Genomic DNA, 22,318 nt, shown 5'->3' with positions numbered 1-22,318 from the left:
TATTGCCGCCATTTTTTACGTGACTTTGAAGTGTTGTTCTCGAGCTCAGCGTACGTAAGGCGGCGGCCTTCGCATACATGCACTCTTCTTGCCATCATCCGTATACTCAACGAGGATCAAATTGGGGGACAGGGTTATAAGGTCAGAATGGACGATCTAGAGTTCGATGACTTTGATGAATCGGCTCTTGAACTTGTTGATCAAATCGAATCAAATTTTGCACGAGAAAGAAACAATCAAACGACGAACAATCATGCTTCTACCTCTAATCTTACGGTGAATACAGCACCAAAACATGTAAATGGATCTGTACCTCGCAAGAACGACTCTCCAAAATCTCCCGACTTCAGCTATGACTTCGACCTCGAAGAAGAGATGCTCAAGACTGTCGAAGCAGCTGAGAAACAACATCAGCAAGTGCTACCTCAATCGCATCCGCAACTGCAACCTACAATAACAAAACCGCTCATGCCGGGTCCAAGTTTGAAGAGAAAGCCTTCTGAAGTGCAGCATGGACCTACAAGAGGAGGCAACAAGCACGTACAGCCCACACCCTCAACATCGAGAAACATTTCAAACGGCAATGGGGCAACATCTAAGCCCTCGGGTTCGAATATGCGTCAATTAAACCTGTTTGGGGACATTGTTCCGCCACAGCCAAGTCAAGGTGTTCTGATTCAAGCAAACAAAGCAAATAGCGCGATTGGAACGGCATCACAATCTGCTGCAGCGCAAAAAGCACAAGATGATATGCGAAAGCTATTGCTTGGCCCGCAAGCCAATTCGAGCAATGCAAATGGCTCTCAATATTACGGCAAAACGAAACAGTGGGATTTCAGTCAACCAATGGTACGCGCCAAACGCCCCTTCAAAGTAGATCCGGATGACTTTGACGAATTTGCAGACGAAGATTTGGATCAGGCTTTGGGCGGCATTGATGATAGCAACGAATTCGATCTTCCTCCACCTCCTACTGAACCCGAAATTGAAGGCTTGAAGCAGATGAAAGTAAAGATCGACAGAGAGGCTGCAAAGACATGGATCTACCCAACAAATAAAGAAAGACGTGATTATCAATTCAATATAGTCCAAAGGGCTCTGTTCAATAATGTCCTTGTGGCACTACCCACAGGTCTGGGTAAAACATTCATCGCCGCTGTCGTGATCTTAAACTACTACAAATGGTTTCCCAACGGAAAGATCATCTTTGTCGCACCTACAAAGCCACTCGTCGCTCAACAGCAAGTTGCTTGTCACGGTATATGCGGTCTGCCTTGGGATACGGCTATCGAGATGACAGGTGAAACAAAGGCAAGCCTTCGAGCAGAAGAATGGCAATCAAAGCGAATCTTTTACATGACACCTCAAACGTTTGAGAATGATTTATGTTCAACGGCAATCAATGCAGAAGATGTGGTTTGCGTGGTGGTGGATGAAGCACATCGTGCTACCGGCAATTATGCATACGGAAAGGTGATCCGGCATCTGATGGTGAGAAATCCATTCTTCCGAGTTCTTGCTCTGACTGCAACGCCTGGAAGTAATTCTGAAAAAGTGCAAGAAGTTGTCGATAGCTTGCATATCAATCTCATCGAAATTCGTCAAGAAGATGCATTGGACATTCGAAAATACATTCACGCCAAAGATGAAGATCCCGTCGTGGTTCCTCTCAGAGGTGTGGTGGCAGAATTGCGTGACCAAATGTGTAAACTCATGAGGCCACATCTCGATGTGTTGGTGGGTGCAGGCGTTTTGGCACAAAAAGATCCTGTCGCTTTGTCTCCATTTGCTATTCGTTCCATCAACAGGGATCCGCGTAAAAGAAGTATTGTCACTCAAAGAAAGTTATATCCGTATATAAAAGACCTGGCAGAATTGGCGCAAGCTATGGAACATCTCATCAAATATTCAGTTTCAATGTTTGCTGAAAAGATTCTCAATTTGCAAGGTGGAAGCACATCAACTGGCGCATCTACAAGCAATAAACGTCAGCAAATCAAATATCAAGCCAACACAGTCATGAATCAGATGAGGCAAACATACGAAATATGTCAAGATTCAGAAGGATTCGTCCCACATCCAAAGATGGACTATCTTCAAAATGTGATCGCCTCACATTTTGCCCAAGATGAAGAAAATGGCGGCAATGGAACAAGAGTGATGGTCTTTTGCTCTCTTCGAGAATGTGTTATTGAAATTGTGGCTCTTTTGAATCGTCTGCCTGGCGTGAAAGCAACGCAATTCGTTGGTCAGGCAACAGATAAAAAGGGCAATAAAGGCTTGCGACAAAAGGAGCAAGAAAGAATCATTGGAGATTTCAAAAAGGGTGATTTCAATGTAATCGTTTCCACTTCGATTGGTGAAGAAGGTCTAGATATCGGTGAAGTTGATTTGATTGTTTGTTACGAAGCAGTAAAGAACTCGATTCGAACATTGCAGCGCGTTGGTCGTACCGGGCGTAAAAGGGAAGGCCGAGTCGTCGTTCTGATGTCGGAAGGACCTGAAGAAAAGAATTGGCAACAATCAAAAGATCAGTACAAAACCATTCAACATGACATTATTCGAGGAATCAATCTGTCCCTTTACGATGATGTGGAACGTCTTGTGCCTCCAGACATCACTTCTGAAGTCCGCTTTGAGAATGTGGATCAACCACCTTTTGAACCCAGCATGATTCGCAATTTGACAGCGTCACGACGAAAGGGAGCAGGAGCAAAGAAACCCAAGCGAAATACCGATCCCATGCGAAATGTACCCAGCGGTGCTTCAATTTCTTTCACGAAAGTCAGTGATATGAGAAAAGGCAAAGGAAAGGGCAAAGCAGGTCGTGTGAGCATGCGGGAGGGAGATTCCTCTGGAGACGAAGCCAGACAATATGTGTCAGGCAAGGCCATTTTGCACGAAAGTTCAAGTTCTGCTGAAGATACTGATGCAGAGCTGGATCGAGAGTTGAATTTAGACTCACCATCGCCGCCACGACGGGCTAACGGAGTAGGGCATGGCAAATTCGTTGATCTTCTTTCTTCATCTTCCATCCCCAAACAGCGTGGAAGAAGTTTGGGTTCTGGGAGGCCACGCGTAAGCCCAACTCAATCTGAAGCTCGAACAAATTCGCGGGAGGAGGTACCAAGTCGAGAACCCTTGGAATCATCAGGCGGCGCTTTTACAAATCAAATATCGAATAGCACTTCGGGAGAGGTGAGTGCTGATTCCCCCGCTGCATTGACGAAGAGCTCTTCACCTATCGTCGTTCGTCGTCGTGCTAAACCACATCCTCTTATCGCTCGTCTGGCAGAAGAAACGATTGATCTAACAGATCCAGAAGATGATGTGGTCTCATTACCAGATTTTATTGGACTTTCGTCGGATGAAGAAGGTACTGGAGTATGTGATGAATCACCAGCCCTGAACCGTCAGAAGAAGAGAACATTTGTACGAAAGAATATACCTATATCCGATTCATCCGCTTCCAATTCAAGAGACACGCCACTACAAAAACAAATGGGCCCTCCTGCTGCTCCAAGATCTGCTGCGAAACCTACGAAGGAAAAGAAAGGCACCTCATCCAAAACGGACAAGACCAAGAAGGGTAAAAGGAAGATCGGCGGTTCCCCAAACAGTCGAAGACTGTTTAACATGGAAGCTGATCGTTCGACAGATGAAGAAGTTCACGGTGAAAAGGATGAAAATGATGAATTGGACGATCGCTATCAAGAAGATTCAAGTGATCGTGAACATGTGGGTGATTTCATGCCTACACAAGCTATCAAAGGCTATCAACAACAGGCAATCTATATGCAATCATTGATGTCGCAAAATGCTCCTGCTATCTTTGGTAATGGGCGAGGGAAAGCGGGTGCAATTGGCCAAAGGGGTGGAAATCCTGCTGATTCGTCGCCGTACGTTCCTAGATACAGACAACAAATGACAAGCTCAAATTATGGCCACAATGAGGATGACAGCACGAATGAATACGAAGTTGGTTCTTTTGTTTGCTCCGATGAGGAGATCGTGTACGAGAGCGGATCACAAGGGCCCGGGAATCGATCCATCCTGTCAAGTCAGTGAAGAGATAGGACACCTTTCAAAACCAGCGTCACCTATAAAAGCCATTTTCTATGTATATTACGATAATATCCATGTTCCACACAATCAATTCTGTATATAAGCATCAAACGGGCCAGATAATTTGTGCAAAAATAACATTCTAGCACAAAGAGATGCACAAACAATTGCTGCGCATATATTGGTGATTGTTTAACATGAAGAATAAGAGCCACATTATTATTGAAGAAAGTAGAAAATACGACTCATGCTTTTTGGGGATGTTGACAAGTACACATGGATGGGAAAAACGAGACAAAATAATGTCGTCAAAAATGAAAATTCAGAGAAAATCTGACGAATACCCTTTTTTTGTTTAGAAAGAAATCATGGTTGCACGGAAATGTTTTTTTCGTGAAAAGCGTTAGCCGTAAAATGCGATTTGTGTTTTTTTTTGCATAAAGTGTTTTGTCAATATTTGCACTGCAGGTGAGGTGCAAATATATTGCTCATGATCCATCCTTCACTGAAAGCTTGCATCCCAATTCAGCGTAGGAGCCCTTCATTGATCTGAGCCATTCTCCAGTTGAAACACTATTTAGGCAGCCGTGCGACCACCACGTCCACCGGCAACACCTCCACGACCAGTGCCACGTCCACCCCGTCCGGCACCTTGACCAGAAGAGCCACCACGAGCGCCACGGCTAGCACCGCTTGCGTTTCCGGAAGCGTTTGCATTAGCAGGCTTGCGTTTTTCTTCAATAATAACAGCAGAGCCATCTTTGCCAACCTTTACACCTCCTTCTCCACTTGCACGAATTGCTTTACGTGCTGAATCAACTGATGCAAATTCACCGAAAGCGACTTGTTTGGCTGCATTTACTGTGCATTCTTTCATCGGTCCAAATTTGGCTTCTAGAGCAGCTTGTAATCCTTCACTTGGTAGGTTTTCAACAATAACGTTCTTGATGAACACATGACCGGTTTGACGGGCTGCGTTACCGTTGTTGTTAGTATTGTTAGAAGGACGAGATGATTGTTGAGCTTGTTGGTTTTCGCGTGCAGAAGAGATACCGCGAGATTCAGAGTTGACTGTTGATCCCCACTTTGTGGCATTGGAAGCCGCCAAATTAGCCCATGTCTTTGGTGCAGCGGGAGCAGCGGCGGCGGCAGCGGCAGCAGGAGATATGGAAGGAGCAGCATTTGAGTTTGTGCCATTCAAAGCGGGCGTTGGGGCTTTAGGGTTAGCAGCGGAAGTTTGATTGGCTTCCATTTGACCGCGTGTGACAGGTGCTTCCTCACGTTCAATAGTGGTGACCTTTTTGTCAACTCCGACTTCGGAAGGTGCGGCAGGTGTGGGCTCTTGTGCTTTAAGATCACCGACTGCTTGAGCTTCTTCAACTGTGTCCAAAGGTGCAGTGCTGATGGAAGTAGCTGCAGTTTGGGCAGCAGTGATTGCAGCAGCTGAAGGTGCAGTGACACCAGGTTGAAGTTCTGCTTGATGAACAACATCAACACCTCTTGCGGCAGCGTCTTGCACTTCTTCTGTGATTGCTTCATCGATATCTTGTGCTTCCTCTTCTACTTCTTCGTCGTCTTTGAGGTAACGGAAGATATCGTTCAGAACAAAGTAACCATTTGGTTGTTCGGCCAAGAAGAATGTTTGAACGAATTTACGCCAAGCACCGCCATCGTTTGAGATATCACCAAGAACTTGAATGATGATACCGCCTGCAGCAGATGCTTGACTGTCAACGTTTGAAACAAATACCTTTGCATTTGAGAAGCCTAAAGAGACGATCTTTTCATGAATTTGTTGTTGTCCGATGCAGAGAGGTGCTTCTTCCTGTTCGGTACCATGTACTAATGTGGAGCGTTTTGAATAGAAACAATGTAACTTACTTGGATCATTGTTCAAGAATGTGTAGTATTGTGGAACGAATAACCAACCTACTTCTGTTGGAGCAGCTGTTGGCTTTCCACTTGCGTTAGGAGCTGTAGCAGCTGCCGTAACGGCATTGCCGTTTTGAATGGGCGCGGTACTGGCGGACATGAATGTTGATGAATTCAACTTTAGAGAGGCGATGACAGTATATGATTGTCCAATCTGAACTTCAGTCGAACGAGAAAAAAGCTTTGAAATACTTTATAGATGGTGGAGGATGAAGCCTTCAAAAGATGAATGAATGAATACCTGTGCACCGCATGCACGCACTTCTTCGGCCTAAAGCTAACAACATACACAACACTTTACTCTGCGTTCGGTTCTTCTGCGCGTTCCTCACTCTTCTCTATATGCACACTGTACATTGTAGTAATCACACTCTCTTTCTCTTTTAGTCATCTTATCATCAAACATCAATTATCATATAAATGCCTTCAATGCTATCAGCCAAATAGATATGAGCTCTGCTTGTGAAATCAACATTCATTGTAAGCTACAGGCAATCTTCCTAACCTGGAGAATCACGTGTGCGCGAGCATCAAAAGGTGTGCATCTTGTACGCGTGTGTGCTATAAGCCAGTCTAGGCATATGCCTGATTAGTCTAATGAAATGAAATTTGATCGTCTGTGCTTAAAGCAGCGCTTAGACGATAGAACAAAGGGTTGCGCAGCCCAGTGCAAATGCAGTGAATGGCCTGTGTAATTAAAAAGGTAGATCATTCATTATTGGTAAGCAGTAGCACATACCTTAGGCTTCCTTCGTCTTAAGCAACAACTTCTCCTACCTTTCCGTTGTTCATCTCGATTGTGATTGAAAGACACTGTTCAATCTTGTCATCAATCAAGATGTCAAATCCACAAGCAGCTAGAGCAGCACTTGAAAAAGTATTTCAAAGCTTTAAAGATCAAGCAAGAAGAGGTGCACGTCAAGCTGGAAATGGAGGAGGCGGCGGCGGTAGTAGCGGTGGTGCAGGACCTAATCCACCAAATCTACGAGGACTATTAGGTGGTGGTGCAGGACTGTTCTTATTGGTCGGGGGTGGTTTTGCAATCAATTCAAGTTTGTTCAACGTTGATGGTGGACATCGTGCAATCAAATATTCTCGACTTGTTGGTGTTAAGCCAGAGATTTACAACGAAGGTACACATTTCCTCATCCCTGGTCTCGAATTAGCAGTCGATTACGATGTTCGTGCCAAGCCTCGCAGTATCGCCAGTCTAACAGGAACAAAGGATTTGCAAATGGTCAATATCACTTGTCGTGTTTTATCAAGACCAATGGCCGAGCAATTACCAACAATTTATCGTGAATTAGGAACAGATTATGATGAAAGAGTTTTGCCAAGTATCGTCAATGAAGTTCTCAAATCAGTCGTTGCTCAATTCAATGCATCACAGTTGATCACACAACGTGAAATGGTTTCCAGACTAGTGCGGGACAATTTGACAATTCGTGCAAGAAGGTTTAATTTGGCATTGGATGATGTCTCTTTGACACATGTTGCCTTCTCGCCAGAATTCACAAACGCTGTTGAAGCAAAGCAAATCGCACAACAAACAGCTTTACGTGCCGCCTTCTTGGTCGATAAGGCTTTGCAAGAGAAACAAGAAACAATCGTTCGTGCTCAAGGTGAAGCTCGTAGTGCAGAATTGATTGGTGAAGCAGTTAAACGTAACAAGGGCTTCTTGAAATTGCGTAAATTGGAAGCAGCAAGAGATATTGCTACCGTTTTGAGTAACAGTAATAACAGAATTATGCTTGATGCTCAAAGCTTGTTGCTCAATGTTGCAGATGAAGATCCAGACGCCAGACGCAATCAAAAATGATCAACCAAAGCTCATGGAAATGCTCTCGCCATCACTTTCCCAACCCTGACGGCTTTCCGTCCCTGATCCGTCAATATGTACAGTGTAAAGTTATCAAGATCTCTCTTAAGATCAACAAGCAAGCCACCCCTCTATGCTAATTCGGCTAATAAAAATGATTAAAACTTCAATTTTGTGTTCGTGAATACTCATCACTCAGCATTGTGTCTGTCGAATTTGTTGATTATTGGTAATTGATAGGTATACAAATGGCAGGATTAGCACATGTCTTTTCTACTGTACAGGTATATTACATGTAATGTTAGATGTTGCATTAATAGTTTCTCGGACGTTTGACGGGCAATCCGTATGAATCGGCTTGGTGCAAGTAATCATCATTATTTCCCACAACTCCACCACGTTGATAAGCAGGCTGTTGCTGTTGGTCCACATTGTACAAACGAGAAGGACTTACTTTGACGTTCGCATGATCGTAATGGCCATGTACCAAACTTGACTCGTTCGAAGGGAGTGTGTGATTAGACGAATCATGCTTTGAGAGGAGGTTCATTTGACTGGAAGTGAGATCGCCAAATTCATCAGAGTATTCGTCTCCTTCTGGATGTTGAACGGTGTACGGCAGGGCGGCGTTAGAGTTGATCGTCGGCAATGATTCACTCGCCGCCGCCGTCGGTGTTGGTTGACCATCTCCATTATTAATTTTCTTACGGCGTAATTCTTCTCGTTTCAAAGCCGCTTGCCGTAGTCTCTCTTGTCTTGCAGCCTCACCGCCATCCGTCTTGTTCTGTAAGACTGAAGATGTTCCATGGACGTCTGTCGGAGGCTTTACAATACCATTCGCTTTTTGGGGTACTGCATTGGGCGGCGAAATTACAGTTGACTGAGGCGGTGTTGCTCCGTTATTGGAGCGGCCGTTGCCGACATGAGGTACTGTTGATGAGGATGTGTTTGGCTTAGTTGATGAACCGCTAGGGTTTCCCAGACCCTCGGCACGTTTGAGTGTTGCTGGATTGAATGGCGGATCTGGAGCTTTCATCTTGGCTACATTGCTCACATGCTTTTTGTCGTACAGACAATTGCCTGTAGCATTGCCGAACAATCGCAAGCATCGTTTCAATGCGTCTGTTGATGCTTCTTTGTAAGCTTTTTCCATTGCAGCTGGGAGACTCTTCATATTTTCTGCATTACCGAATCCACAATCTTGATGGAATGCACCACTGCGAATTGTAATTTTTCCTGTACACATGATACAAACTGTCCATCTTCCACTTTCATTCCTTTCGCGAGACATTTCTTGAAATGATACGATTTCAGATGACCAAGAGTCATGTCCAAAGATTTCATGAGCCAATTCTATAGCTTTGTTTGCCTCCAAATAAGCCACTTTGCCTCCCATCGGACCAGCTCGGAGAGAAACATACTCTGGTCCCAGCTTTTGTTGCAACTTTGATTGGATTCGGGCGGCCTGTAAAGCTGGATGCTCTTCGTACCTTTGCATTTGATGATTGTTGATATTTTGAGCATGTGCTCGCTGGGAAAGCACTAATCGGTTCTCCTCATTTTCTTGTTCATCAAGGTCGACATCATCGTAAGGAGAAAGATTATTCATTGTTGCGGTTTTTCGGACGTGTCAAGCTCCGCCGATTGTAACTTGCAAGAGAGAACTTCTTTTCACTTTGCCTTACGTTTCTTCGGGCTGCGAGAATCCAAACTGTGCGAGAACATCAACGGGAAGAAAAACACGAATGAGGCGTTTCACACACTTCACGGTGTGATGCGTGTGAGCGAGGTTTTGAATGTGACAACGGTAATGGATGGCGGTTGTGTGAAAGGGAAGAGAGTATGCACTTCCTTTATATGCTGAGTGGCCTATCCAAATTTATATGCATGAAAGTGTTGATCTTTTTGCAGGCTGACAGGAATGTACTCTCTTAGTGCAGCGCCAATGTACATTATAACAAGTCCTTTTGTTTTGTTGTGTGTTAATCTTTGTAAGGGAGCGTGTGGCTATACGCGTCCGGTCAGACAAGCAGGCGTGAGTGAAGTGCATACATTCGACGGCGCAAAGCAAGAGGTGCGAGAGGCCTGATGATTGTACGATTTTTTGTCGGAGAAAAGGATGCATGATATTAAACAGGGACATCCGCGTACAAGTGGGCGTAAATTACAATTTTGCCATTGCGATTCGTTTCCTTTCCTACAACCACCTTTGTTGTACGTCACTTAACATTCTCCGCTTCTGCTTCGGCGGTAGCTCACTACCGAAAAGATGGCAGAACGTAAGGTGTTAAACAAATACATTCCACCGGATTTCGATCCAAGCAAGATCCCAAGACTTAAAAAGGGAAAAGATCGTCAAGAAGCGATTCGATTGATGGCACCTTTTAGTATGAGATGTAACACATGCGGAGATTACGTTTATGCAGGTAAAAAGTTTAACGGAAGAAAAGAAACGGTTCAAGGAGAAGTCTATTATGGCATCAAAATTTTTCGTTTTTATATTAAATGTCCGACATGTTCATCAGAAATCACATTCAAAACGGATCCGAAAAATACAGATTATACCATCGAACATGGCGCATCGCGGAATTTTGAGCCATGGAGAGAAACAAAGGAAGGCACAAACGAAAAGGCGGAAGAAGAAGATCCTTTGTCTCGTATTATGAGAGAAGAAGGCGTAGAGGAGAGTGATGAAGATGAAGATCCGATGAAAGCATTGGAAAAAAGGCAACAAGAGGCAAAGCGGGAGATGGAAATTATGGACGCTTTGCAAGATATCCGAACACGAAATGCCCGCATAGACAGAGTTGATACAGATGAAATACTTGCCAGACATCTGCAGAAAGGCAAAGAGAAGGAAACTAAACAGAGGACGCTGGACGATGAGGAAGATGAGGCTTTGGTGAGAAAGTACTTTGGCAAAGATATGGCAGCCGCACCAGCCCTCTCACAGGACAATGGCAAGAGACCTCATGATGAAAAGAGCGAAGAAGAAGCCTCTCCTATCACTGGAATTTCTGTGAAAAGAGCTAGGACGCACCTCAATGGTACCGATGCTGGAGGTGAAGACAACGATGAAAAAGAACCTGAAGTTTTGTCGTTACTGTCAGATGCAAATCGTAACCAATTGTCTTCGGGATCATCAAAAACGGCATCTTTCGCCTCCTCTGTGCCTGGTAAGTCATCAATACCTACCGCTTCAGCAAAAAGAAAGAAGGGTAGTAGCATCTTTGGCATAGTGAAAAAGAAGACATGAACAATGTCCCTTTTGTAAATTATACTGTACAACAAATACTCTCATTGTATTATTATATGACAAATTCTTATACCACACAAACTTTGAAACATATATAAGGGTATGCATTGCTAAGTACAAGATCGATGGCATAAAATACACGCCTTCGTTGCTATACATATCTGGGAGAATTAATGATACAAAAAGTAGAATGCACACCTAATAAAGACAATTAAGCTGAAATCCTTGGCAAAGGTACAGCAGAGTTTGATTGCATGGTAGAATTGATGGCGTCAGAAGAAGGTGGAAGGGAAGTTCGTAATCGATTATGTGCTGATGATTGTTGTAAGACTCGCTCAGAAGAACTGCTAGGCAAGATCATTGTTTTGGATTTTTCTGCTGTTTTACTTGATTTTCGTTGCCGATTCTCATAGCTTTGCCAGGGTAAAGGTTCTTCTCTTTGAGTTGACCAGCTTTGTGAAGTTGTTAGATCACCGTGCTTCATGTCTTCTTCTTCTGTCTCGGATGATGCCATGATTGTTTGATTTGAGTCATTATGACTTGTAGGATGCAGCGAAAACCAAGCTTGTTCTACGTATTTTGTCGTCCAGAATGCTTTGGATCGAACATCTCCCATTGAAGCAACTGTACAAGCGAGTGGCTTATTTGCTTCGTAGATTGCATTTGCACGCTCGTTGCCCCAAATTCGAGCTGCTTTGAGTTGTTGTTCGTTCCAATCATCCAAATCAACGCTACGTACTTTACTCACACTTACGCCTAAGCCACGATGAATGCCTGAACATTCTATACAAATGAAGATGCAACAAGGCATCCCGTTCAAATTCCAACTTGCCCATCTTGGATCAGGTTTACGACAATCAGCGCATTGTTTATTTTGAGGCAAAGATGCAATCGCAAGGATTTCTCGTGCTCTTGCAAACTTATTCGATCCTTCATCAGAACCTTGTTTGTTCATCAATCGACCTTCTTCATCTGCCGAACCCGGACCAATTGAGGATGGATTACGAGATGCAGCAGAAGAAGACATCGTCAGACCGTTAGAATCGCGATTGGATGAATGTGCTCGGCTGTGGAAGCCAGATCCGCTATTTGCTGAAGATGAAGATTCTGCACCGTAGCTGCTATGAATCATTGCTTCAATCCGTTTATCAAATTCGGTATTGACGTTCAAAGATGAAGACGAAAGGGATCTACCATCATCAGTGGAACCAACGTTTAGATGGGAGCTATGTCCGAGTACGCCGGCCATGTAGCCAGAAACGGGAGTATTGTTGGAAATTCCGCGTGAATGACGATCATTTTTGGAAGGTGTGAAAGGTAAACCTTCTTTGGAGTCAGTATATTCGTTGCCTTCATTGGAGGAAGAGCCTGCGTGATCTCCTTCCGATAGAGCCAGCAGATGACCCCGCGATCCAAATGCGTGCATATTTTTACTATCACGTTTCGCTTTGGAAACCTCATCACGGTGCGTGGAAGTGCCATTATTGCTGCTGTGTCCATATCGATTGAATAACCTTCCACTAGCAGCAGAGCTTAAATCTGTCAAGCTTTGACTGAATGACTTGTGTGCCCCAATCCCATTGACGGCAAAAGGAGTTAATGCATTATCAAACACATGTCTCATTCCATCTCCAAATTCTGCAGCAGATGTACTATCTGTTGACATGCCAAACGAATCGATAGCCTGAGCAGCAGAATGACGTGCAACTTTATCGATCTGACGAATAGAGCTAGTTCCATTGATCAAAGATTCGATTGCAAAGCTGATTGCGCCAATCCAACCTCGCATATCTTCATCATTGGAAGCTTGGAAGAATCTTCTATTTTCCCGTGTGATCACTTCAAATGTGAATCTTCTCTCCACACCTCTTGCTTCACGTACGGTTGCAAAGCGTAAATCGATCAAAGGTTGAGAAGGTTCAAGAGTCATTGCTTTTGCATCTTTCCAATGTGCAAATTCTCCCAGATGTCCCGATCCAGATAAGACAACCCAACATTCACGCCAATTTTGCGATCGTGAAACCGATTTAGGCGCATCTGAACCTCCCATTCCCTGGATTGGCTTTGTCATTGCCCAAAGGATACCTTCCTTCTTTCTCTGTGGTTGTGAGGTAGGAGCACTCAAGAAGGCTTTTGAATCAAAAGCGGGTGATTTTGCATATTGCTCCGTATTTCTTGGACTCGGAACAGAGAATGTCACATTTGCTTGGCCATTGGCAGACGGTCTTTTTGTTTTGGGTGAAACAAGTGCTTGACTAGATCCTACTGTGCTCAAATCCAACGTGATCGGCCTTTTATTGGGACTTTGTCTGCTTCCCGACATGGAAATACTTCTGCGTGGGGATGCATCCCCCATCATTGTTTCAGCTGTGACAATATTCACATCAGGTATGACAACCTTTTCATGCGCCACTGGACTTTGAACAAGGTGATTACCCTCAACGAATAAGCGACGTTCTGAATCGTGCATAGTAGGCGATTTGGAGAAAGAGAAAGATCGTAAACGTGCTTGCCATTTATTGCCTGATGAAGGAAGCACTGGTGAAGCTATACTACCCATCGGACTCTTGCTTTCCAAAGTGCTTTGTTGTCGTGATTGCTTGGATGGAGAATCGTTTTCGGTTGTTTCGAAATTGCTAGCAGGAGGTATAGGACATGAAAACGGTTGACGAACTGAAGATGATTGATTGTGAGGTGAGGGTGAGGTCAAGTGTCCCACACCAATGGATGTCAACAGATTTTTCAACTTGTGACCTGTTTGACGTGAGTTGATTCCAAGTTGATTATCCGATGGAATATCGGGTATCGGTGAAGGTTCAATGCCCATTTGTCCTTCGCCCTCTCGACTGAGCATAACACGTTGATGTTCGGCAATTCTGCGATCAAGATCCAAGCATCTTTCTAGTGCTGCATCTGCTTTGGCTTTGACGTTGATCATAACCGTTTGTGCAGTAGAATCAAAGTTACGAAAAACATTCTCAGCAGAGAAATCTTTGCATTGCCATCTGCAAAGTGAGAGCATATGACTTGCGACGAGAATTTCTGCTTCACCTTCATGAAGTGTACAAATACTTCTATACATTTCAAATCTGGAAAGATCAAAACGTAATTGACGCCACTTTTGCTTCTCGTCAAGCTTTTCTTGTTTGATCATCGCTTTATCAAATCCGATGGCCTCCGGTGAATACTCGTTTAAGACTGGCTGAGTATTGACTTGATTGGAAGATTTGCTCGATAACCATTTTTGTGTTGCTGAGTAATATGTTTTGCTTTCAGTGTCAAACGCTTTAAGCTGTCCGACCAACTCTCTGCACATATCCACAACTGCACGCATAGGTGCAATCACATGCATCTCCATCATAGCAATCGTTTGTTCTCGTTTCTCACGTTCTGCTTCACGAGATCGGAAAAGCCAATCACTCGATAAACGACCAAAAGTTGCAGGCATCAATGCTGCCATATCTTCAAATGTATGATCGAGTCGTACTTCTGTCACTTGTAATTCTTCAGTGGCTTGAGAAACATCATTTGCAGCTTTGAGCATACCTTTTGCAACCCGTTTCAAGTTGGTTGTTCGTCTTTCAATATTTTGTATAGCAGCCCGGAAGATTGGAGAGTCACTTTCTACATCGGCCAGTCCAAGCTCTACATGATTGAGATCAGACGAAGAGAATTGAATCAAAGCTTTTGATGTATTCAAGGGTACACCTGGACTTGCGAACAACTGCTCGGATGGATTCAACTGTTGAGGAGCATGAACGGCAGCATTCTTTGTCGCAAGTAGCGAGGAACGCGAAAGTCTAGCCTTGAGCTTCATTTGACCTTCATCAACAGATTCAGAATTGGTACGAGATCGAGTTGCACTTGGTCTTGGAGAGCGAGCAGTAAGTTTTGGATCTACTCCTTCAAGACCCAATCCGATCGCTTGTCCATTAAACAATAATTCCTCTTGTTGTGCTTTTTCGCTGCTCGGGTCCTTTTGCGGAATGTCCATCCAGACAAACGTCGGTTTCTGCTGAGTGCTTCTATCAATTGAATATGCAGATCTGCCAATGAGAAATTGAAAGAATGCAAGAGGTTGAACGGTTGACTGTATTTTATCCAAAACAACAAAAGCACAAGCACACTTGACTGCATTTTCGCCTGATTCTTGTATTTTGACTTCTTGTCCATTTGCTGTATCTTTCCAACTCCATTCGAAATCCGTTGGTTTTGAAGTTGTGGATTTCTGAACGGGCACCCAATCAATACCTTCCAACTTTGCCGATGATTGCGAAGAAAGCGGTCCGTTTAATCCATTTTGACGGATCCGCGATGATTCAATAGCTTCACATAACTTCTGAGCAGAATTGCAAGAAAGAAAAATAACTTGTTTTTCTGCAGTACTTTCGCTTGTAAGTGAACTAGACCGTGGTCTTCGTGGTCCCGCAGGTATGGCACGATTGGATAAAGAGGGCGAAAGTGGTGTCATACTGTTGCTGGGGCTGTGTAATTTGATTTGCAATCGAATTTTCAATATAACTTCATCTTTCCAGCCAAATGCCATACGTTCTGCTCCTGCAATACGTGCAAACGTTTCTATCGGACTAACAACTTTCAATAGCAACTTATTCATTTCACCTGCTGATTCCATCGTTGAATCATTCACCCAACTATCCTGCGTGTAATCGTAATCGCCGCTTACGTCTTGATTTTCAGATGTGTTTCGTGATTCGATAGTGTGAAAATGACCTGCTCTGCCTTCGTTGGAAAACTCTTGTTCTGCATCTCCCATATATTCTGTTGGTGCACTTTCTAGCCTTTCCCAGCCACTGTCTTCTCCACCGATCGATGCACTCCTTGCTTCGACCCGATTGATGATGCTTATCGGTACGGTTTGACTTGAAGCGGGTGATTCTCTTCCATAAGTCATACTGCAAGGACGAAGGCGATATGTACGTCGAACACGAAGGATACTACGTACACTTGTAGCAGCAGCTCGAATCGTTTCTTGTTCAGTATTGTCCATCGAAGGAAAAGGTTGTGAATTTGAGCATATACTTTGTGATTTGGACGTGGTTGATTCGACAATAGAATGACTTGATGCTCTACGTTGTTCGCCCGCAATGGATCCATTTGAAGTACTGATAGCGATCAAATCGTCTGTATCATTCATAGATGGTGCGATGACCATTTGATGTTGATCTCGTGTTTGAGAAACATCAGATCTGCTCAAGTTACGCAAGCCATACAACCCTTTCCTTCCAAGATCAATCATTGCGCCTTTTGCTTTCGCTCCAATTTCAACAGATCTTGGCCTTCTTGATTTGACTTGCTCTTTTCCAGCCATCGGATCTCTGAAAGAGGAAGGTGGACAAGCAGTATTTGTCTTTGATGAACTTGAGGCAGTGATGCCGGAGATTGTTGAAGATGCTTCATCTTCTCGTTTAGCTTGTGATGTTGTCCTTGATCGGGAAGAGGTTGATTGATTGGCATGATCGATGCTGGATCGTGCACGAGGCGTTGAACTTATCTTTCGTGATCTTTGTAATTCTTCAAAAGTGCATTGTGCTGCGATTCGAATGCCAAGGATTGATAGTTGTGATGGATCGTTTAGCAGGATATGATTACCACCAGCTGATTGAACGTGTTCGTATAGCGTGTTGGAAGACGAACTGGTGGCCATGATCGGCTGTTTGTGTTGTGTGATGATGACGGGTTGATGATGGAAGTATAGATTAGATGATCGTTTTCAGAGTTGATAAAGGAGCACGAACCTCTCCCAAAAGGGCTTTATCTCTTGGATGTGTTAAGGTTGATAGGTATGCATTCCTGCCTATTAGCGTTTTGCAATGAAATCGTCCCCGCACTTTTTCTCTCTCTCTTTTCTCCGAATGGTGATATGCTTAAAATGCTAAAAGAGGACCCTTTGCTCGTTCCTATGGAATCCAATAAACGTCTTAAACAACAACAACAAGGTTTAAAATATAAAATACTCGGGCCCTTTTGCTGTTGTGACCCCTAATGTCAATACAATAATCCCTTTTGGCTAAAATGCACTACAAAAAAAGATCAACACACACATTACATACCCCTGAGTAGATTTAGCGCGTTACGTGTGTTGAGGTGGAGTCACAGCCACGGGTAAAGCGTGTTTGATTACTTAATCAAAACAACTCATAAGAGGTATCCCCCACCCTGATTGATTTACGCTATTGGACAGGTGACATTCTCCTTTCGATTGACAGTTTCCCGAATCATTCATGCAGCGATCCGAGCGTAATAGAATAAAAATCAATATGTCAATCCACTCATAATACCATCACCTTCATTCTTGTCACTAGTGTACATTCATTTAAACGCATATTCAGCTTCTCAAGCGGGCGCGTTGTGAAAATAATGTTCCCGATCCGATCAAGCCTTATTTTTCTTCTCTTTTCTTCCATCTGTCTATCAAAAAAGATGTCTTCTTCTTCTTTTCCATTCACTCCACCAAAAGAGTCTTATGAAATCTTTGCAACGGGGTATTCTGGTGCACTTGTTCCACTGCAATTTCAACCTCCATCTAGCATACAAATCGTAAAAGATGGTCAATTGAACAATCAGACAGGAGATTCACCTTCTTGGATCACATTCACAGAGGGGAAATTTCCCTTCAGTAAAACACTTGGATACGTAACGAGTGAAGCGGCACACAACGGAACCGTATACGTTTTGCAAAAAGACCAAAAAATTCTTCCCGTTCCTTCTTCCTCTTCTCCACCTTGGAAAGTGATCGGGAACAAAGATGGATACAGTACTGCAGGTGGCGGTCCAGTAGCAAGTTGCGTACAAGGTCAATGTCTGTATGTAGCAAATTACAATTCAGGTTCAGCTGCTGTTATTCAATTGGGTAAAGATGGCATCCCAGTTGAACAAAACGGTCAACCCGCCTCTGTATTTCAATACAAAGTCAATCAAACCGGTCCTGTGACCACAAGACAAGATCACAGTTATGCACATGATGCAGTTGCAAGTCCGGATGGTAAATGGGTTTACATTTGTGATTTAGGAGCTGATCAAATTCATCATATCGAAGCAACACAAGGGCAAGATTGCAGGCAATCTATCAATCAACAATCACAATCTACTCAATTGGGAAGCGGTACAGGTCCACGTCATTTGGCTTTTTATCATGATAAACAAACGAATAAACAGTATGCTTACCTTACAAGTGAATTGGCAAGTACACTTACTGCGTTTGAACATGATCCTGAAACAGGCGCATTGAATATCATCGGAAAGCCAGTTCTGAGCGTTCCAGAAGGTACGCCTTTAGGAGGCAATCAAACTGCCGGTCCACAAAGAACGACAGCCGAATTAGCAATCAGTCCAGACGGGCGATTCGTATATGTTTCCGATCGTGGAGATGATGTTGAAGATCATATAACAATCTATAAACGTGATCAACAGGATGGAAGTATCCAATTTGAGAAATGGGTAAAAAGTGGCGGAAAGATGCCAAGGCATTTTTCACTTTCGCAAGATGGTCACTTTTTCGCTATTGCCCATCAAACGACTGGTAATGTGGTCATCTTTGGACGTGATCCTCAATCAGGCGATCTTACAAAAACAGGAGCAGAAGTTGATGGGCTTGATCAAGTCGCATTTGCAGGCTTTGTACCAAAATAAAATACCATCATAGAATATGGAAAGGATTCATTCATACACTCATCTACTATCTTTCACACCTTTTCATTTGTATAGTGCATGGAATGTTATCATCTATCAACATCATATCAACATGCCAATATGGGCAAGAAAAGGGTACTAATTAAACACGATCGATCTGAATATACTGAATTTGTGTACGACTACTATTGCTTGTGCAATCAGCTTCCAATTGGACCTTCAAGGGTGGGAGCAATTCTGCGCTTTTTGCGTGTAGCATCATTCGCTGTTGAAGGGCCTTCGCTGCTTGAAATACCGCTTGCATCACTTTCCATCGTTCCAACAGAAGCAGGGATACTTCCTATCGCACTTGCAGGTACGACTGGCGGATCAATTTCACGCATCGATTTGGAGTCTCCTTCCGTCGCATTGCCAGTTGCCAATCCTAGTCCCAACGATGGACTCAATCCGTTTCCTAATCCACTTCCGCCACCTGCCAAACTACCACTTCCACACACATTGCCAGACGCTGAAGGAGGTGTACCATGAGATCCAGCAACAGGAATCGTACTTCCCGGCAAACTTTGCGCGCTTGCTCTACGTAACATAGGTGAACCAGAAAGTTTTGCCGTTGGAATAGGTGCAACAGGTTGTTGTAATGAAGGTTGTGAGGCATACGTATAAGGTTGTCCTAATTCACCATAATCAAATACAACGATTGAACAATATCCATCTGTTGAACACATCATTAACGTTTGTCCGTCAGGTGACCATGTAAGATCCGTAAAGCTTGCATAATGCATATTACTGAAACAACACAACGGTCCACCTTGTTGTGTATCGTAAATCCAAACCGAATCGTGTGTTGCAACTGCAAAGATCATTCGATAAGGTAATCCAATCATACTTGCAGGTGGTGCTGAGGCGGTAGATTGCTTGGGTGTGGTGTTCGCATCTCCACCTTCACTCGTTTCTTCCACATTCGAAGCACCATTTCCACCGCTCACAGATGCACTCGATGCCACTCCACCAGCCACAGAGGCTGCTGAGCTTAATGCAACAGTCTTTTGCTTTCCAGCCTCTAATGGGATTGTTGGATGTGGTGCGATTCCATCTTCTTCAGAATTGATTCTACCAGTAGACCCTCCTCTTCGTAACTCGTATAAAATGGGTGAGAACTTCACAACAAGCGTTGCAGTCTTGTGGCCCGGCAAGTGAGCAATAGGTGCATTGCTCTTGTGCAAATTGCCGCGAGCATATAGGTACACGGTACTCCTTTGTGGTCCAGATGCTGGTGGTGGTGGATGTTGGGCAGCAGGTTGATTTGGCAAGAGTGGACTTCCGGGACTAGCAGCTTCACGACCTAAAGATGCAACGGTTGGACTGGCAGGTGATTGCATCACATTTGTCGATCCTGCTGGCGCACTTGTACTCTCAAAGATTCCCGTTGGCGTTACCAACAGTGCACCATCAGGACTGAAGCTCAACCTACGGAAGAATCCACTAAAGCTTTCATCACCATACAAACGCATTCCCAATCTAGCCATCGATCCAGCACTGGAAGCTTGCAAAGCGGCCATTCTTTGTTTCGGCGAAGGTGGTGCTCGAATAGCAGGCAGGGGTGGTGCTGGAGAAGGTGAACGTGGTGTAAAACCACGATTGCGAGAGGCTGAACGTGAGGCACTACTTCCAGGTCGTTCTGGAATAGCTTTTACCGGAGTTGAGCCACTGGCAATTTGAGCGTTATTGATCAAGCTTGGCGGATAGGAAGGAGCTAAAGAGGTTGCACTTGTTGGAGGTGATCCGATCTGTGATCCACTAAAGCTTGATCTTCGGCTAGGTGTCCTTTGAGGAGGGTTCATCGAATGTGGGTGAACGGGTGCCGGGCTTTGATGTTGCGTTGGTGTAGCAGCACGAGGGTTTTGACCACTGTTTGAAGAAGCAGAAGAAGGCGTTTGTGCGATTGCATTCGCACTGTTGCCTGTTGGAGCTGAAGATGACGCAACATTGGGAGCAACGATCTCCAATGGTGTACTGCTTCTCTGCGTTCTCTTGCCAATCGTCGATCTTCCAGCAGGTGCTGCTGCATGTGGGGGCTGAGACTCACGTTCGCTATCGCTTGCATGACTGCTGGCCCTTCTCTTGGCAGAAGGTCTGGACATATGATCCCAAATGAATTGACCGTTATTGCTTGCATTTCTACGATGTGTTAGATCCATCTTTGTATTTCTACTGACTAGTTGCGTTCCCGTCAAATCGTTCACGCCTCTGCCTTGTAATTGATGAACATGCACAGAGCGATCGCTACTCTGTGTTGCGATGTACTCGCTCAATGGATCCCAGGTTACCCCTTGAATGTAATGATTATGTTCAGAAATCTCACGTATGACTGTTCCATCATTCACATTGATGATTCTCGCAACGAAATCTGTGCCGCCAACTACCAAAGCATCACCGCTTGGCGACCAAGCCAAATCGTAAATTTCAGAGGGGGACGCTCTGCACATAGTACGTAAACGCCAATGTTCTTTTGCGAATTCTGCATCTCCGTCTTCGTCAAAATTTGATCCAAAAGTGGAAGGAGGACCGTCTGAAGGTAACCAAATCAAAACCATTCCATCATCTCCCGTTGTAGCTAAAAGGTCTTCTTTTGGACTGAAACGAACACAATTTACCACTCCTCCATGACGACGCAAAGTTGCACGATATTCAACACGTGGTGGATGTTTAGAAACCGTTCCAGATACTTGTGCTGCAGCTGCCAAAGCTGCTGGTGAAGGAATGTTGGGATGTACCATCCAAATACGTGCATGATTATCACCTCCAGCAGTTGCAAAACGCCAACTTTGTCCTTGTGCACTTAGTGGGATGGAGGAGAGTTTTGATTGTGGTGTTCCATTGATCGTTGCTGCTGTGGCTGGAACGGTAGAAGGGCCAGGTGCAGCATTTGTTTTGCTTGGACCGGCTTGATCGCTATCAGGTAACACTTTTCCGTATTCTAAACCTGCTGCTTGAGCACGATTATGTTCCAATACACGACGTAAATGAGCGGCAGAGATTGGTTGAAAGGCGCATGAGAAGATTGGTTGGGTATCATGCCAACGGATTTCAAACGTTTCGGCACGCATCTTGAGTGATGGTTGGATGAAAGGTCATCAGATAGCAGATTGAGCGAAAACAATGAGATTTATGACTTGCTATCAATCTTCTTTGCGGCCTTTCTTAAGCAGGCAGAATTGGACGATGTGGTTGTCAATGAGAAATAGAAATCGAGAAAGACAATGTTAAAGTCTCGCGTTTGTAGTATTTATTCTTGATGAATAGATGTGGGGCTTGCTGGCTGCACTCGTTCTTGACAATAAGAATGATGATTTTCGATGTGACCGGATCAAAGAAAGCACAAATTGAACATTCTTTACTCCCAAACGATCACAAAAAACTTTGTTATAAGAATGAAATCAGGTAGTACTACTACTGCATACACTTTTGTATTGCACTGCACATTATCACTCAATCCTATACAAATGCGCGGAATTTATATGTCTTGTACTGTACAATAATAATGTGTCACAGGCTAACACTCCCGTTTTAAAAACAAAAACAAAAAAAGCGTCTGT

General features: G+C 44.0%; 8 protein-coding genes across 8 annotated transcripts; 4 read left to right on the top strand and 4 right to left on the bottom strand.

Moving 5' to 3' along the window:
- Nucleotides 1–8: 8 nt before the first annotated feature.
- Nucleotides 9–4,218, top strand: FA14DRAFT_162119 (P-loop containing nucleoside triphosphate hydrolase protein). Its single transcript, XM_025499434.1, has one exon. It carries the CDS (start codon nucleotides 148–150, stop codon nucleotides 4,066–4,068), a length of 3,921 nt encoding a protein of 1,306 aa, XP_025353178.1. The 5' UTR covers nucleotides 9–147; the 3' UTR covers nucleotides 4,069–4,218.
- FA14DRAFT_149615 (uncharacterized protein) lies at nucleotides 4,180–6,206 on the bottom strand. The gene has a single exon (XM_025497405.1). The coding sequence runs from the start codon at nucleotides 6,095–6,097 to the stop codon at nucleotides 4,643–4,645; it is 1,455 nt and encodes a 484-aa protein (XP_025353177.1). The 5' UTR covers nucleotides 6,098–6,206; the 3' UTR covers nucleotides 4,180–4,642.
- Nucleotides 6,207–6,708: 502 nt separating this feature from the next.
- On the top strand, nucleotides 6,709–7,962 carry FA14DRAFT_162117 (uncharacterized protein). Its single transcript, XM_025499433.1, has one exon. It carries the CDS (start codon nucleotides 6,836–6,838, stop codon nucleotides 7,814–7,816), a length of 981 nt encoding a protein of 326 aa, XP_025353176.1. The 5' UTR covers nucleotides 6,709–6,835; the 3' UTR covers nucleotides 7,817–7,962.
- Nucleotides 7,963–8,025: 63 nt separating this feature from the next.
- On the bottom strand, nucleotides 8,026–9,641 carry FA14DRAFT_162116 (uncharacterized protein). The gene has a single exon (XM_025499432.1). It carries the CDS (start codon nucleotides 9,423–9,425, stop codon nucleotides 8,130–8,132), a length of 1,296 nt encoding a protein of 431 aa, XP_025353175.1. The 5' UTR covers nucleotides 9,426–9,641; the 3' UTR covers nucleotides 8,026–8,129.
- Nucleotides 9,642–10,022: 381 nt separating this feature from the next.
- FA14DRAFT_162115 (DUF572-domain-containing protein) lies at nucleotides 10,023–11,171 on the top strand. Its single transcript, XM_025499431.1, has one exon. The coding sequence runs from the start codon at nucleotides 10,086–10,088 to the stop codon at nucleotides 11,070–11,072; it is 987 nt and encodes a 328-aa protein (XP_025353174.1). The 5' UTR covers nucleotides 10,023–10,085; the 3' UTR covers nucleotides 11,073–11,171.
- FA14DRAFT_174545 (uncharacterized protein) lies at nucleotides 11,169–17,009 on the bottom strand. The gene has a single exon (XM_025500545.1). It carries the CDS (start codon nucleotides 16,735–16,737, stop codon nucleotides 11,284–11,286), a length of 5,454 nt encoding a protein of 1,817 aa, XP_025353173.1. The 5' UTR covers nucleotides 16,738–17,009; the 3' UTR covers nucleotides 11,169–11,283.
- A 504-nt stretch (nucleotides 17,010–17,513) lies between these two features.
- FA14DRAFT_126341 (putative isomerase YbhE) lies at nucleotides 17,514–18,722 on the top strand (the record flags this gene model as incomplete). The annotated part of the gene is made up of 1 exon (XM_025496742.1): nucleotides 17,514–18,722. The coding sequence occupies one exon, from the start codon at nucleotides 17,514–17,516 to the stop codon at nucleotides 18,720–18,722; it is 1,209 nt and encodes a 402-aa protein (XP_025353172.1).
- A 100-nt stretch (nucleotides 18,723–18,822) lies between these two features.
- On the bottom strand, nucleotides 18,823–22,144 carry FA14DRAFT_78905 (WD40 repeat-like protein). The gene has a single exon (XM_025502895.1). It carries the CDS (start codon nucleotides 21,827–21,829, stop codon nucleotides 18,923–18,925), a length of 2,907 nt encoding a protein of 968 aa, XP_025353171.1. The 5' UTR covers nucleotides 21,830–22,144; the 3' UTR covers nucleotides 18,823–18,922.
- Between the last annotated feature and the right edge of the window lie 174 nt (nucleotides 22,145–22,318).

The sequence above is a fragment of the Meira miltonrushii genome (genome assembly GCF_003144205.1).
Source record: "Meira miltonrushii strain MCA 3882 unplaced genomic scaffold FA14scaffold_4, whole genome shotgun sequence".
Classification (NCBI taxonomy): domain Eukaryota; kingdom Fungi; phylum Basidiomycota; class Exobasidiomycetes; order Exobasidiales; family Brachybasidiaceae; genus Meira; species Meira miltonrushii.
This window is presented reverse-complemented; position numbering and strand designations above follow the sequence as displayed.

Bases quoted from the DNA above. Each gene is read 5' to 3' on its own strand.
- FA14DRAFT_149615 (XM_025497405.1), bottom strand. From the start codon at position 6,097: ATGTCCGCCAGTACCGCGCCCATTCAAAACGGCAATGCCGTTACGGCA.
- FA14DRAFT_162115 (XM_025499431.1), top strand. From the start codon at position 10,086: ATGGCAGAACGTAAGGTGTTAAACAAATACATTCCACCGGATTTCGAT.
- FA14DRAFT_162116 (XM_025499432.1), bottom strand. From the start codon at position 9,425: ATGAATAATCTTTCTCCTTACGATGATGTCGACCTTGATGAACAAGAA.
- FA14DRAFT_162117 (XM_025499433.1), top strand. From the start codon at position 6,836: ATGTCAAATCCACAAGCAGCTAGAGCAGCACTTGAAAAAGTATTTCAA.
- FA14DRAFT_78905 (XM_025502895.1), bottom strand. From the start codon at position 21,829: ATGCGTGCCGAAACGTTTGAAATCCGTTGGCATGATACCCAACCAATC.
- FA14DRAFT_162119 (XM_025499434.1), top strand. From the start codon at position 148: ATGGACGATCTAGAGTTCGATGACTTTGATGAATCGGCTCTTGAACTT.
- FA14DRAFT_174545 (XM_025500545.1), bottom strand. From the start codon at position 16,737: ATGGCCACCAGTTCGTCTTCCAACACGCTATACGAACACGTTCAATCA.